General features: G+C 40.9%; 1 protein-coding gene across 1 annotated transcript in view; it reads right to left on the bottom strand.

Annotated features, from left to right (window-relative positions):
• NOTCH2 (notch receptor 2) overlaps positions 1-15,448 on the bottom strand; it is an 88,377-nt gene that overhangs the window by 27,667 nt on the left and 45,262 nt on the right. Inside the window, exons 8-17 of the mRNA XM_072868829.1 lie at positions 14,859-15,047; positions 13,600-13,713; positions 12,299-12,412; positions 8,769-9,002; positions 8,151-8,261; positions 6,285-6,477; positions 4,571-4,716; positions 3,933-4,052; positions 3,670-3,822; positions 69-297 (exon numbers count right to left, since the gene is read on the bottom strand). Of these exons, the coding sequence (XP_072724930.1) occupies positions 69-297; positions 3,670-3,822; positions 3,933-4,052; positions 4,571-4,716; positions 6,285-6,477; positions 8,151-8,261; positions 8,769-9,002; positions 12,299-12,412; positions 13,600-13,713; positions 14,859-15,047 (1,603 nt within the window). The remainder of the gene's footprint in view (positions 1-68; positions 298-3,669; positions 3,823-3,932; positions 4,053-4,570; positions 4,717-6,284; positions 6,478-8,150; positions 8,262-8,768; positions 9,003-12,298; positions 12,413-13,599; positions 13,714-14,858; positions 15,048-15,448) is intronic.

Genomic DNA, 15,448 nt, shown 5'->3' with positions numbered 1-15,448 from the left:
ACTGACTTCAAGCCAGGAGCATACATTGCGTGGCTCCTTAGTGCAGCAGCGCAGTGAAGTTTTCTCACCTCTCAGTGCACTCGTCGATGTTGTTCTCGCAGTTGGTTCCCTCAAACCCGGGCTGACACTTGCACGTGTAGCTGTTGACGTAGTGGGTGCACGTGCCTCCATTCCTGCATGGTTCACTCAGACATTCATTGGTATCTGTTTGACATTTATCTCCGTGAAATCCAGGTAGGCAGATGCATGAGAAAGAGTTTATCCCGTCCACACATGAAGCTCCGTTTTGGCAGGGATCTACGATAGAAGCATTACAGTAAGTGTTAAAATGGGTAGCGGTCAAAGGACAGGCCTAGAGTAGTAGCTTTTGGGGAAAAAAGTATCACACAGCCCAGAGCGTGACAGTCTACTGACAAGCTTTTCTGAGCCACTTTATGGAAGAAATAACTGCAAAGCATTATCAATAACAAATCCACAAGAAGGTGTGGATCAAGACCAAGCTTCAGGGCCTAAAGGTTTCTCTGCTGGGATTTGTTCAGCCAAAACCAACAAAACCAGACCCAAAGTCTCTTGGTTTACAATTCAAACTTCGCTTTTTTGATAAATGCCTACTGAGAAAGACAATACAAACAGCACAGCAACTGTTTCTTCTTCCATATAAAGTCTTATTCATACGAGAACTCGGACCATTCTCTCTTTTCCAGACACTGCTCAACATGAAAGAACTTGTGTGCTTCATTTTAAGCATGAAAGTAGTCCAGTCAAACCAAATGTGCATGTGTAAATTAGTATATATATGAGCACTTATACATTACTGAACACTTAGCATTTGTCCCAGTATGAAAGGCTGACTGAGGAAAGGCTGGCAGAAAAGCTCACAAATTCATACACAGCCTTGGATTCTCCTCACCTCTGCATTTCTTGACATTTTCTTTATGCCTACCATGATCTTGCTACTTGTGTGTCACCATTTTTTGGTCTAAGCCACCCCCTACTACTGTATTCCCTCTACTTCCACAGGTACCAATCTGCCTGAAAGAGCTCCGCCATTCAGTAGTTTCTTTCTGCTTTGTTTGCTCCTTCCACTTTTGGATTTAAGACCCACATTCCTCTGTTGGATACTGCCTCTGAAGCCAGTTTCCTTTTCTACTCTGCATTCCCTAGACCAAAAGCCTATGTTTATGAAGGCAGGGAGGGAAACCGGGAGGGGGGAGGAAAAGGGGAGACAGGAAGGGGGATGAAAAAAAGGTTACGGAGCAGGTTTTTTTGATCCATGACTATCTTTAAGTACTACTAAAATACAAACTCTAAAACGCAAATAGACTCCACCAAAAATTTGCAGTTCAGCGTAAGTACAAGATCATTCTGTTCACTGGTAAAAGAAGAAAACAGATGTGAAAGGTAATTAAAGCTCATTTATTGACTGAGAAATATGCTCACATGATAAAAAATTGTGTTATAAGAGACACACCTGCATCCATTTAAAGGGCATCTGACTACTGCAGAGAAAAAGCACATTCAAAGTGAGACCACTGGCAGCTATAATATGTTGTGTCTATGGCAGCCAGCCATTTATGACTGAAGCCAAAAGCTGTGCATTAATTTTCTGTGCTGCACATTTACTGACAGAAAAAGGAGACTCGAGTATCAACTTTTCAATAAGTTCTTGTTGCTGGAGGGTTTGTTTGCTTCACAGATTAAAGACATTTGGCTCAAGCCACGGAAGGTTTTTGTTATGCTAAATGAAATCAGCCGTAGCAGTAATTTGAAATTCTTCTTCAACCTCATGGGTGTGCTGCCTAACAGACAACACGGGATGAATCTCACAGCTCTCGGAACACTTAGGAACAGAGAGAGATTTCCCAGCTGTTCAAGAGAGAAAGATGAATACTTTAAAAACGTTTTTATCTTCAGACACCCATGTAAAAACTAACAGGACAAGCAATAATTTTGTTGGCTTCAGTAAGCAAAGCTCTGGGTCAATGCGCCAACGTGACATTTTTTGTACAGTACCTGTTTGCTCAGAAAGAGGCAATCAAAAGCTCAGGCTGAGCCAGATGTCTTAGAAGTTCTTTCAGCAGTGCTGCTTTGGGGTCTCCCACGGTAACTTTTGCTAATAGACTTGTTTGGATCCTTCTTTACAGCAGTCACAGATTTAAATTTTTTTCAATGCAGAACACAACTCTGTAAGTTCATACCTAAAGTCTTTAACACTTCGGTTTGTTTTTAAGCTGTGCTAATAAAAAATAGAGGTTTGGGTTTTGGTTTGTTTTTTTTTTTTTAAAGAGCCAGCCAATTAAAAAATTACAACATTGTGAACTCCTCCAAGGTCTGATAAAGCACTTTTCAAATAGTAACAGATGAAATTTTAAATACATTACACTTCTCAGGAGACTCTGATTTTATCTGATGATGATACACAATATGCCCAGCAAGAAAAAGAAGTTACTATGTGTTTGGTTTCCCTTGTAAACTGCAGTATCAAGGACATGAAATTAACATTTGCTTTCTTGTAATTTAAACAATTTCAGTACTCATCAGTGTATGGGCTATCCTCCTGCAACTGATACCTATTCTGGAACAGAGTGCCTTCCTGCTGCTTAATTTACTTTCTAATATGGATTAACTGGAACAGCAACAAGACCCACTCTTTCCAGAATATTAATGTCAGTGTCATGGTTTAACCCCGGTCGGCAACTAAGCACCACACAGCCACTCGCTCACACACCCCTTCTCTGTGGGATGGGGGAGAGAATTGGAAAAAAAAAAAAGTAAAACCCATGGGTTGAGATAAAGACAGTTTAATAGGACAGTAAAGGAAGAGATAATAAATAATAATAATAATAATAATAATAATAATAATAATAATAGAATATACAAAACAAGTGATGGACAATGCAATTGCTCACCACCCACTGACCAATGCCCAGCCCATCCCCGAGCAGCAATCGCTGCCCTCCAGCCAACTGCCCCCAGTTTCTATACTGAGCATGACATCATAGGGTATGGAATAGCCCTTTGGCCAGTTGGGGTCCTGGCTGTGCCCCCTCCAGCTTCTTGTGCAGCTGGCAGAGCATGGGAAGCTGAAAAGTCCTTGATTTAGTATAAGCACTACTTAGCAACAACTATAACATCAGCGTGTTATCAACATTATTCTCATACTAAATCCAAAACACAGCACTATACCAGCTACTAGGGAGAAAATTAACTCTATCCCAGCTGAAACCAGGATAGTCAGAGACATTTCAGGAAAGACTGCTATACCCCAGATTCCCACCACACCTCAATCAAGCTTAACATTGAAATACAGGTAAGCCCTGCAGTGTTACTTCAACTTGGTGTATTAAAATTTCAGGCAAATACAATTTTTCATTTAACAGTGCTCCTTATTAAAGTATGTAACCTCTAAGGACATTTGCAAGTTAAGAATCTGGGAACAACTCCTGCTATCAGTTAGAACACTGTAGTCCATTTCTAGCAGCTGAACGTGATGGATTTTGACTGCCTCAAACATGCAAGTCTTATAAAGCTGAGGTTTAGGGTTTTTTTCTTTTTTGGTAAGAGATTATAAAAGAACTTTCAGTATCTGTCAAATAGCAGTCATCAGCAGTACAGCAAAATTATTTCTAGGAAAAACTGGAAAACACAGAACAATCTGCTGATACTCACTTGAAAGGCAGTCATCAATGTTACTGTCACAGTCTCCTCCAGTGAAGCCTGGCCGACATTCACACAGGTAACTGCCTTGAATATTATGGCACAGAGCATGATTTTTGCAGGGCTTTGAGAGACATTCATCAATATCCACTGTACATCTCTCCCCTGAAACACAGAGAGTCCAGAAGTAAAACCCCTCATAAGGCAATGGTCAAAAGGCTCAATGCCAATACTGCTCAGCGTTGAAAGTACAGCATATTCCCCATCCACATTACCTTCCCAGCCAGGGGCACACTGGCAGGTGTAGCCTTCAGAGTCAGGAGATTCTTGGCAAATTCCGGAGTTCTCACAAGGATCAGGGGAACAAGGAGCAACCACTACCTGGCAGTTCACACCTGGAGAGCAGAAGGGGAAAAACCAGGAGGGTATGCTGCTAAGAGCTTGGTGCTTCTTGGAAGAATGAATAAAGAGATTGTAACTTGCGTGATTATCCTACACAGCAGTAGACACCATTTCCATATTTGAAAAATCTTAGCAGAAGGAAAAGGAGATCAGAGCACTACTCATGGGCTCAGTGGGTACAAGCAGACAGCAGCCATGGTAATTCCGAGTTTAATGCCCCTTCAATTCCCAGTGCATTTATACATCTCAGCCTAACTTTCTAGCAAAGAAAATTAAGCTGAGCTGCCCAGGACATTTCTTAATGAGTCCAAAAAAGGCTTAGATTTGGTCTAAGTGTTCTACTACTGTATCATGTCTACATGAACTGACTGCAATTTAACTTCATACAACCATGGCGTTTCCCCTCTTGATTCCTATTTCCATGAAGTTTAATGAAAATATTAAAATGGCACTAAGGGTGCAATGAGGTGGAAAGGAAAAAGAGAACAGAAACTTCTCTCTGAATTTTCACCTTTGAATCCTTTCCTACAGGTACATCTATATCCATTCAACAAATCCTCACAAGTTCCTCCATTCTGGCATGGGTTTGATTTACATTCGTTCCCTTCTGTTGAACAGTAATCTCCTATCCAGCCTGGGTCGCAGACACACTTGTACCTTCAAGGCAAAAACAGCAGTAATTTTAGAGCATTCTGAAATAAATCCTCTACCAGTTTCTCCTGCAGATTAGTTTTGGAGAGAAAACCAGAAGACCTCTCTTTAGGAGAGCCCTAAGTTACGTTTAGATCGGTTACCCGAGCTGTATAGTTTTGAAAATACTGAATATAAACCCTCCCTTAAAACCACATTTCCCTCCGTTACAGTTTCCACAAAGAGCTCAGTCAACCAGCAATATGTTTCTGCTTTGATAAGACCATCTCAACAGATTTAAACAAAGACAGAAAAAAAAGATTAAAGTGGAGGGGAACAACAGGTTCCAAAGATAACTAGACTGATTTAATACAAAGTAGTAGTTACAAATGAAAACAGCTGGCTGGGAGCAGGAGCAATCTTCTCCATCATGTTTCAAAACCTGAAGTAGAGCAGCACTCCACCCAGATGACGGAGAACCAAGGACTTGGTGAATTACCCTGGACTCAGGCCACCCAGCAGACACTGGCCCCCCTCCCTGTCATGCACACAAGACTTATTTTATCTGGCACTGAGTATAAGGTGTACATGGGCATAAATGTGAATGCAGGTGACAGATGACAGAGAAGATGAACCAAAACATTTGTTTTCCAAGCTTACATGGAGGCTGACTTAGCAATAAAGGCAGCCTTCCTGCCAGCTCCAGGGAAAGTGCTGAATCCTGCCCTACAGAGCTACCCGCAGCGGTAGATCACTTCCTTGCTCAAGTGCTGACAACGCTTTCCAGAATACAGCACACATCTAGGAGGCACTGCTATTCCATGCACAGTTGGGAAGTTTCACAAACACAAGCCCTACCTCCCTAAACCTATTGAAACCTGACTGACACAGGCCCTGCGCTCCCAGACTTATCACTACCAAAAAGAGGTCTGATTCAGGGCTTCTGAAATCAGCATTTGGTCTTCCTGGATGGGAAGATTCGGAAGCAACTACTGCCATCAAAAAAGCCAGAAAGAGCTTTCCTTTTTTCTCTCAGGCATGCAACAGTGTGACTAAAGCTGACGAAATCTCAGCCTTGGATAAACTGCTCTAAGCCAAATACTGCTCTGTCTCCTAGTGTCAAAAGTTGTCTGCCTGTTCCTTAATACAGAGTATTTGGGTATCAAGAACAGCACTAGCCAACAAAGATAGTCTCCATGCTCAACATTTTAGAGTTTGATGGAGTAGGTAGCTGCTGCTCCCCCAGTTTGGAACCATTTCTTTATTTTAATTGCATTCATTCTACTCATTTGAATTGCCAAACCCTCCCTTTAGATGGTGGCAGTCCACCCTGTGCAACATGCCCATGCAAAGACAGCAAAGAATACAATGCAGGACAGAAAAACCTATGTTGAAACAGCACAGACTGCAGCTGGTGACTAAAGGTCTACACCTTACAGTGATTATGTCATGGGCAGCAGCTAAGTCTGGATCCTAATCTGAGAAATTAAGAGAAAAATCAGAAACCTCAAGTCAACATGTAACTCTGAGCAAAGCAAAAAAAAAAAAAAGTACAGGAAGCAGTAGATAAGTTTAAAATGACAATAAGTACTTACCCACTAGTAATATGTGTGCAGTTGCCATGTACACAGGGATTACTAAGACAGCCATCTGCCTGTGACTGACAGTGAGGATGATGGTAACCTTCAGGACATACACATCGAAAGCCATTGACTTCATTTATGCATGTTCCACCATTATGACAGGGACTGGATGTGCATTCATCAATGTCCACATTACAACGTGGGCCTAGAAAAAAACCTATACTTATTAAGTAGTATTTCTTATAAGAACATTTGCTTTGCATGTCTGTGAGAACATACATTGAGAGACAACTCAGTAAAGCCAATGGAGCGGGACAGATCTTGCATGCCTCTGTGCTTTAACTGAAGTCAAGAGAAGCATTTTTGAAAGATGCAGCACTTTTCTGTGCCTGGAAAACAGCACTTACACTGAACAAGTGTTTACAAACTATTCAAGAACCACAACAGAATTCCAATAAAAATCACTGGTTAATATTCATAAGGAAGACAAAAATCACTCAACTGTATCATGCTTGGAACAAACCTCTTGAGCTCCACTTGTCATAGCCCTGCTCTTCTGCTTTGAAAGCACCTACCCTTTGAACAACCAATACTGCCTACTATCTGCAGTAAATATAGTTCTTGTGGTTTATTGCGCAAAAGGGACTCTAAAAAACACCGTTTCCTGTTTTGCCTGCCTCTGATTACGACTGCAAGATCCTTGAAGTAGTGACCATAAGATCTTGTGAGGCTGGAAAGCTAAACAAAGTGAGTGTTGCAGTAAGTTGAAAGCATTTTTAACATAAGGAAAGGACAAAGTAAGGAGACCCCATGCAAGCCAGCTCTTTAAATACTGGAATATGCCAATTCATCGTATTACCAAATTATTTTAACAGCATAATAGTAAGAAGTCCAGTAGGATAACAAATACGGTATGCCAGCAACAAAGAAGACTGAAAAGGCAAGAGTGATCAGGATCATGCCTTTTCCTGTTCTGGGGACTAAAGAGTACCACCATGCCAGAGCCAAAGGAAGGAAGGAGCGGCAGAAGTTTAGAAAGACACCAAGAGAAAAGCACAAGACACGTGAAACCTCTTAGTGCTATTTCTAATGCATTTCAGATCAATTCTAATTAGAATCATTCAGTAATAAACAGTAACAAACGTGATGAGAAAACTGTTATAAACAGTACCAACTGCCTTACAACAATTATTTTATGAGCATATTACCCTACATGGCTTAAAACATACTAAGTCCATTATAAACAGCGTTGAGATGTGCTTTAGTCATCAGAAATAGTCTTGATGTAGATCTACAGTTCTAAGCATGGATCCACAAGTGCCTAAAATCTTCTTTTTTCAGCCTTACTTTTACTGTATTAGTTAAGTCTTTATAATTTAAAAAGGAAACAGAACAGACCACACTATGAAAGAGAAGTACTGAAAAAAGCAGGTTATTCAGTTGGAGACTTCAGAGCGGAGAGCAGCTCATTAGAACACTGAGTTAATGCTTTGCTTTCACAGAAAGAGAAATACTGTTCATGGTCAAAGCCCAAGGTACTGTCTAATCAAACACCTTTCTATATTGTCCACAATCTCTCTGTCCCTGGAAAGAAGCTGTAAATAATAAGCCAAAGTCACATGGGTTTATTTGTTATAAAACCAAGAACCATGAATTGGACGTAATTACCTAACATGAATGGCATTTCACAGCACAGATTAGGCTATTTTTCTGCTTGGCAGAACTTGCTGTAATGTAAGACACTGAGATTCAAAGATTAGAAGGATTTACTGAGATACTAACTGAATCCCTTGCAGTCAGTATGTAAAGAACAGCTTCCTTAGCTACCTGGATAACTATCTTCAAAACAACTCAAAGCTATCGGGTAGCTGACTTTACCTGTAAATCCAGGTTTGCAAGCACAATTGTAGCGATTAATGCCATCAATACAGTCCCCGTGAATGCATGGGTTACTTGCACAGTCATCAAAGTTATTTTCACAGTTCACTCCTGGAAAAAAAAGTTAGACGAATAAGGAGGCCAAATCTTACAAGGAAGACAACAAAATTATTTCCCAGAAATAGCCAAATTAAGAATCCCACCTCCTTCAAAGTTACATGTGCATTGGTGCAACTTAAACAGGTGATGATGCAGAAGCACTGCGACACCAGGGAACATCAGCTGAGTCACTGCGTGCTGACTGAATATGACCCTAAACTTGTACTAAATGTTTAAACAAAAGAATAAACCATTTTGAACACCATACCTAATTTTTTTACTGCATGCTTGAATTTTGGGAGTAAAGAGGAGGTAAATTCTTCCAAGACAAGCTGCAGTACCAGTAAGGGCTAGGCAATCCACACAAACACACAAAAATCCAGCGAGGAAAAGTAATGTGAAAATGATACTCTCATACCATAAGCTTATCTCTGTATGCAGATTAACACACACCAGAGCACACACAAGAAATAATTAAATGCTTGAATTCTGTCAGAATCCAATCCGTGCTTTATGTACCTGAAGTCCCCAGCAAACAGTTGCATTGGTAGCCATTCACCAAATCAATGCAGCGCCCTTGATGGAGGCAAGGATTGCTGTGGCATTCATCTATCTGCTCACTGCATATGGCACCCATGTAGCCAGGATTGCATATACATGTGTATGAATCAATTCCATCTTGACATTTCCCATGGTGGCATGGATCAGGATCACAGTTGTTGATATTCTCCTCGCACAGAAGGCCAGTAAAACCTAAGGAAAAATGATGAACAGGAGTAACTAAGAAGTTAACTGGTACGATGCTGCAGTGAATATAATGCAAATATAGAAAGAATCATATTAAGCATCAGCAAAGTGGCAGATGGCACAAAGGGCATCGCAACTGCTGCCCGTTTTCCAGCCCTGGAAAACAACACTCTTCCACTGCTCACAGCATTACAGAACAACATCTTGCACGGAGAATCCTGGCATTGGAAGTGGTTACCTTCAGTTTATTCAGAACAGTAGCAATGAGAGGAAACATGTAAATCTCCACGAGAAATATTTACTCACATCAGTATAAACTATCTGAAGGCACCCTCCTGTCATTATTTCCTCTACACAATACCAGGGGGGTTGACTTTTTTAGCATGAGGAATTACTACAAAGATGCTGTAGAAACCTTCCCAAGGGAACTCCCTTGGCTCACGTCAAAGCTTCTGCAGCTCTGCTTATTAAAACACTTCTTGCCCCTCTCAATGGGAAACCTTTCAGTAACTCCAATCAAGCACCAACAGCAAATTTATGAAAGACTGCATGCAACCTCTTCAGTTAGGAGCAATGAAACAAGCAGCAATTTGACCTGTTTCATTCTGCTTCAGCTGGGAAACATCCTGAGCAACAGAGAAAGACAGAATCTATTCACCAGAAGGGCTAAAACAATGGTTCAGGAAGCTCAGAGCAGCAAACAACTCCCTCAAGAACCCTGCTTTCCATGATGGAGCAGAGCTATATGAAACAGGGACAATTTAAAATAAATGGTTTTCAGAGATGAGGTTTTGGAGCAACAGCTCACACTGCCTTCCAGCAGCTGCAGATTAGGAAGGCAGAACTTCAAATTTCAAACACCGACTGGAGACTGATACAAACCAAGCTGCAGGGAATTTCAACAGCTGAAGAGTGATTCTCACCTGAGTATTATAAGTGGATAACAGGCTCCCCATTTTTCATACAGGTTTGTGGTTATTTCTCTGGTCAAACATAACAGGTGACGGCTAACATTTCCAAGTTCTGCGAACGTATGCATGGATGAATGGGTGTGGAAGTAGGTGGGGAAAGGGAAGGGAAGCTAGTTAGAGAGATGGATATAAAAAGACGTTAGGGAAGGAAGAAAAACAAACCGGTAAGAGGACGAACAGTGGCAAAAAAAAAAAAGAGGACAGAGGCAAAGAAAAGGGGAAAGACCTAAGACAACTCAAGAAAAGAAAAGCCATGATCTACCACTGGGAAGGAGAAGTGGAATAATGCCAGAGGGAAAGAAAAGACAAAAAGCAAGCAGTAAATAGAGCTATCTGTACAGCATTTGGCCAAACATTTTGCAGTTTTCAATCACTTCGGCAGCTGGCGATTACCATTCAGGGAACACATATCAGTCATAAGATGAGATTAATAGAGCAAGAACATACTCAAACATCATTTTCCAGTAACTGACCTGCCCCAGTGATGAATTCCACATTTCAGTCTTATAGAAGGCTGTCAATATTAAATATAATACTTAGCATCCATTTGTTCAAAAAATTATTACCTTGCCTCCTATTGTAGCTCAACTGAACCACTTAAAGATCAGATATATTTCTCAATCTCTTAACTGAACACACCTCACTCAGATACGATTTCCCTCTTTGCAGACAAGAGTTAGACTAGAAAAAAAACACTTAAATACAGAACATAAGAATCCCTCAGACAGGACAGAAAAAAGCCCTAGTAGAGAGTCCCTCTTCCATTTTCAGCCGAAGTACTAACCAAGGATTTTACTAAGGGCTGCCGCTTCAGTAACATACATTTGGTTGCTTTCAGCCCGTTCCTTGAAAATGCTCCATACATCATGTGTCTTCATGGAAGCAGTATTCTTCCCTCCTCAGCTGGGAAACCTAGGATTTCTGTACTGAGGTGGTTCCAGCAGTTTAGTGCCCAAATTTAGAACATGCTTTTCAAGACGCAGCTTTCCACATTGTCCTCCACTACACAACCCAAAACCCTCCTAGGCCCGAATAGCTCTGCACTCTTGGTGAACGAATGCAACCAGACCACACACCAGCTTGAGAAAGACTTTCTAAGATAGTTCCCAAGTTTGGAGAAGATTTAAGCATTTTCTTCTTTTTGCAACTGTGAGCTTATTCTGCCACATGCAGTAATCAAAAGGAGAACTCTGACAACAATAATTATTCCTCTCCTGATTAGAACTACTGCATTCCCCTACTTCCAACAAATTGTTTCTTCAGGCAATTTGGGAAAGGAGAGGAAACGTGTGAAAAGACTGAGGAGGAATTTTTAGGCTAATCTCTGCTATATTCTGTACAGCGCAGAATAAATTAGCAAAGTCAAATTTGCCTTAACATTTTGATTATTTGAATGATTCAAAATGAGAAAAATTGCACATAAGTCTAGCCAACCTAACAGCACATTTCTGGGACGAAGGTAGCTCCAGGAATTGTTCAGCCTCTTCCCTAACAGAAGAGCTAAAGCCAATGCATTCCACGCCTGAATCTGCATCACGAGCAATGCATCAGGCACCATTAACTGAAAGCAACCAAAAGTTGTTCCTTACTGAGAATTAGAGTGCAACAGCTCTGAACTGCCCATACCCTCTTATTTGACCAGATGTAAAATTAAGATAAAATATATCTACATCACTCCTAGAGGTCCGAAGATAAGAAAATCCCATAATTAAACCTGACGCTTCTAAATGTGTAATTAACCACACAGTAAAGGAACTCAGGGCATTAAAAAAACCTCAGTTCCATCCACAGCTCTGTCAAAATTTCTGTATGACGCTTGACAAATCTTTTTAACTACATTCTGGCAAGGCAGCTACTGTGGACACAATTTTTACTGCATTTCAATCTTCCACTTTTGACATAAAATAGCCTGACGCAACAGAAATCAGAATACACAGTAGCACTGCTCTGTCCATCTCTTGTTCTTCAACTGTATACTATATAATCCGACTTGGAAGAAAGGTAAGCCACAGATAAAAGGCTTCACACTGCTGTTTTTCCACTCACGGATTCCATAGTCAATACAGAAGAAGCTGTCACCTTCTGGGAAGTAAGAGATGGGGCTGAAAGAGGGAGGCCAGAACTCCCATCAATTGTGAACTTACGGCTGTCACAAGCGAAAGGCTTTCTGTACTTAAATGCTATTCTATGCTGCAAAGGAGTAGACAAAGCTTTGCAACAAGCAAGCAGTATTTCAGAGAAAGAAAGAATGCTAACACTTCTTTGACCACCCCTTTGTGTATTTAGGTTACACGCAATCTCCAGTCCAGGGGCTCTGAACACAAGACTAACCTGTGGCGCACTGGCACTCATAGCCATTGGGATGGTCAATACATTTGGCTCCGTTGAGACATGGTGTGCTGGAGCAGTCATCTATATCAATCTGACACACAGCGCCACTGAATCCTGAAAGGCAGAAAAAAAGATGAAAATCCAGAAGTAATTTGAAGTAGTTAATCTAAACAGCTGCACTGTCAGGAATTATTTATTAGCAAATCCTTAAAACCACCCAAATATAAGCTCAGTAAATCTAAACTCAATTGCATCATTAAGCACACATACCACACCCTGGGTGGATTGGTTCCTCATCCAAACCACCAGCCAAAACATAGTTTCTATCCTCCAGGTCAAAGGAGCCTCAGCTTGAAAACTGGGATAGCCAAGTCAAACAAAAATAAAGCAGATGGAGCAGAAGTGGTGTCCACCACTGGACAGTATGCCTGTCTATAAAACTGAGATGCCACCAATACAAACTTTCAAGTAATCAAAGCAAGTAACTTAAACAATAATGCATACATCACTAGAGCTTTCAGACTAGAATTACTACAGCAGTGTGGAATGCGGTACAATACAGCACTGTATCTTTCAATACACTTGCTGAAACAGTTAACAAACTATCAATAGGTTATGTCACATGATGCAGATCCTTAGGCACTTCAAGAAAAAAAATAAAAAGCTCCAGGAATGTTTGTTGGAGGGAGGAACCAAAGGAGGAGCCAGAACATCATTACTCAATATGAAGAGATGTAGAGCAGGCTTTTGTCAAGTATATTCTGATCTCAAAACTATTTGTCAGCCATCAGGAAGACAAGTGATGTTTACCCTACAGCTAACATTGATCTCTCAGCTCAGCATTTGTCCTTCTTTTCTAAAGTGGAGACCCAATCCACCTCCCTCCTCATGCAAGCAACATAAGCTAAACTGATACAAAAATGGCTTCTGCCTAAAAACCTCAGAAAAAGACAAAAAGCATGCAGAGGCTCTGATTTTTAAAATGTGTTTAGAATTACTCATCTATATCTCACTATATCCACAATAACAGAAGTTCTTGCTGCCAACTACCCTTTAAGGGATGTCTCACAACGTCCAACTGTATGTTTCTCAGCACTTATATCCAGTTACAAGCACAATCCTACTGCAAACAATACATGTCTATTCTTATTTACCAGTGATTGCAACTCACTCATTCAAACAGATACTGCACTAAGACAACAGAAACTCACAAGAAATATACTGCCCGCAATCTCTCACTGGCTATGTATGCAGTTTTTGGCAAGGTGAAGCAGGAAAAGCTTCCAGAAATAAGTACCTACCAGGAGGACAGACACAGAGGAAGCGGTTGACTTTATCCAGACACTCTCCATTGTTCACACAAGGATTACTTAGACACTCATCAATATCTTCTTCACAGTGAACACCTTTAAAACCTGTTTTGAAAAAAAGAAGTAAGAGGTGACTGAAGGCCTCAGAAAGTGCCCTTACGAGTCTAATTGTCTCTTATACCAGCGCTGAAAGTTTAAGCCTAGTTTCATTGCAAGTTTGCAGTCTGGGCAGAACCTACGAGGTAAGACTATACACCAGAGGCTGAAAATGGATGTTGCATGTGTATTTTTCACAGTTGCTGAACATGCTCACTTAATCAGTAGTAACAGGACAAGTTTGTGCTGAATTCACATCTAATGTTTTCTTCCACTTGATGAGAAGGGGTTATGTTTCAACACTTGGGAATATATCAGTATATTTGGGTATGCATCAATAGAGGTAAAAGGTAAAGAAACAAACACCGCAGATAGCTAAAAAGTCTTGAGCTAAAATTAATGACAGAGTAAAAGAAAAACATTAAGAAGGGTGAAATACTTGGGACTAGAGTTCCACCTTTCAAAACAGATTAGATATTAATAAAAACTCATTCTAGTTTTCATGGTATCAGCTGACCACCTGCAGGGGTCACAATTTTTTCATTATACTTTATAAGACTGTGCAACTGGCAACTTGCACCCTTTTCTTTTTTTACCACTTTCTATCAGAATACAAAATAGCAGACTACATAGGTCATTGCTATGCTGGACATGTAAATTTTGCAAGCACAATTTCAATCAAGTAACTTTTTTACAGTTATTTCCTCAGGTTAATGGGAGCTTGCATCATTTGGGATATTTTAAGCAGAGAAAAAACCCAAACACTATTATCCAGAATCATCACGTACATATCTCAAAACACACCCTTTTAAAATTTGCACCTGCTTTGCTTTCACAAAGTTTCTGCACATGCACTTTACTGGGTATAGTAACAAATATGTTCACATATACTCCAGCTCAGAATGCTACCTTCCTTTGCTGATGTAGAGAGTGGTTTCTTTCTCAGTCCTCTAATTGCTTTCTCCCTCCCCCACACAAATGCCAAGCCATCCTGGCTGGTGCCGCCACAGCAAACTCTCTCTCACCATTTCATTTAGCCTCACCCCTTTGTAATTTTGCGCTCCACCTCAGCAGAGCTGGCAACCATCCCTGTGCTCTGCCTTCTGAATTCTTCCTTTGCTGGAAGCCCCATCTTTGTCAGAAATTCCCCTCACCTGGCATACAGAGACATGTGAATCCTCCGATTTTATCCAGGCAGGTGGCATCGTTTTGGCATGGATTCGAATGGCATTCATTGATGTCCATTTCACAGCGAGGTCCTGTGTAGCCCTTCAAACACTCACAGTGGAAAGAGCCTTCTGTGTTTACGCATTTCCCAGCATGTTCACACGGATTGCTGTTTGCTGCAAGAAAAATATATACGTATGTGTGTCAAAACCTCTCCTTGGAGCAGGAAAGCCATGGCATTCTTTATTAGTCACAGTCTTTTCCAGTGGTCATTCCTTTCTGGCAAGTAATACTGGGGAAAGACTGTTCATCCTTCTGGGGAAAGGCTACTGTGATTGAAGAAAACACGTGGCAGATATGTGCCTGTTAGAGGCAAAAAGAAATGTTGCCATCATTACCAATGGACCAAAGGAGTGACTCTGGTCCGTGCTACTAATGACAGTTCTTAAAAGGAGAATTTCAACTAGCAGGGATTAGAGAATTAACGATGCTTTCAAGGCCTTATCTTCAGATCACCTTTTACATTTACTTCACTCCTGAGGCTGACAAGGTGCCGCCACAGCCACAAAACAACCAA

This window comes from Ciconia boyciana, chromosome 7, assembly GCF_034638445.1.
Source record: "Ciconia boyciana chromosome 7, ASM3463844v1, whole genome shotgun sequence".
In the NCBI taxonomy this organism is placed as follows: domain Eukaryota; kingdom Metazoa; phylum Chordata; class Aves; order Ciconiiformes; family Ciconiidae; genus Ciconia; species Ciconia boyciana.
Note: the sequence above shows the minus strand (reverse complement) of the source record. Positions and strands in the feature narration are given on the sequence as shown.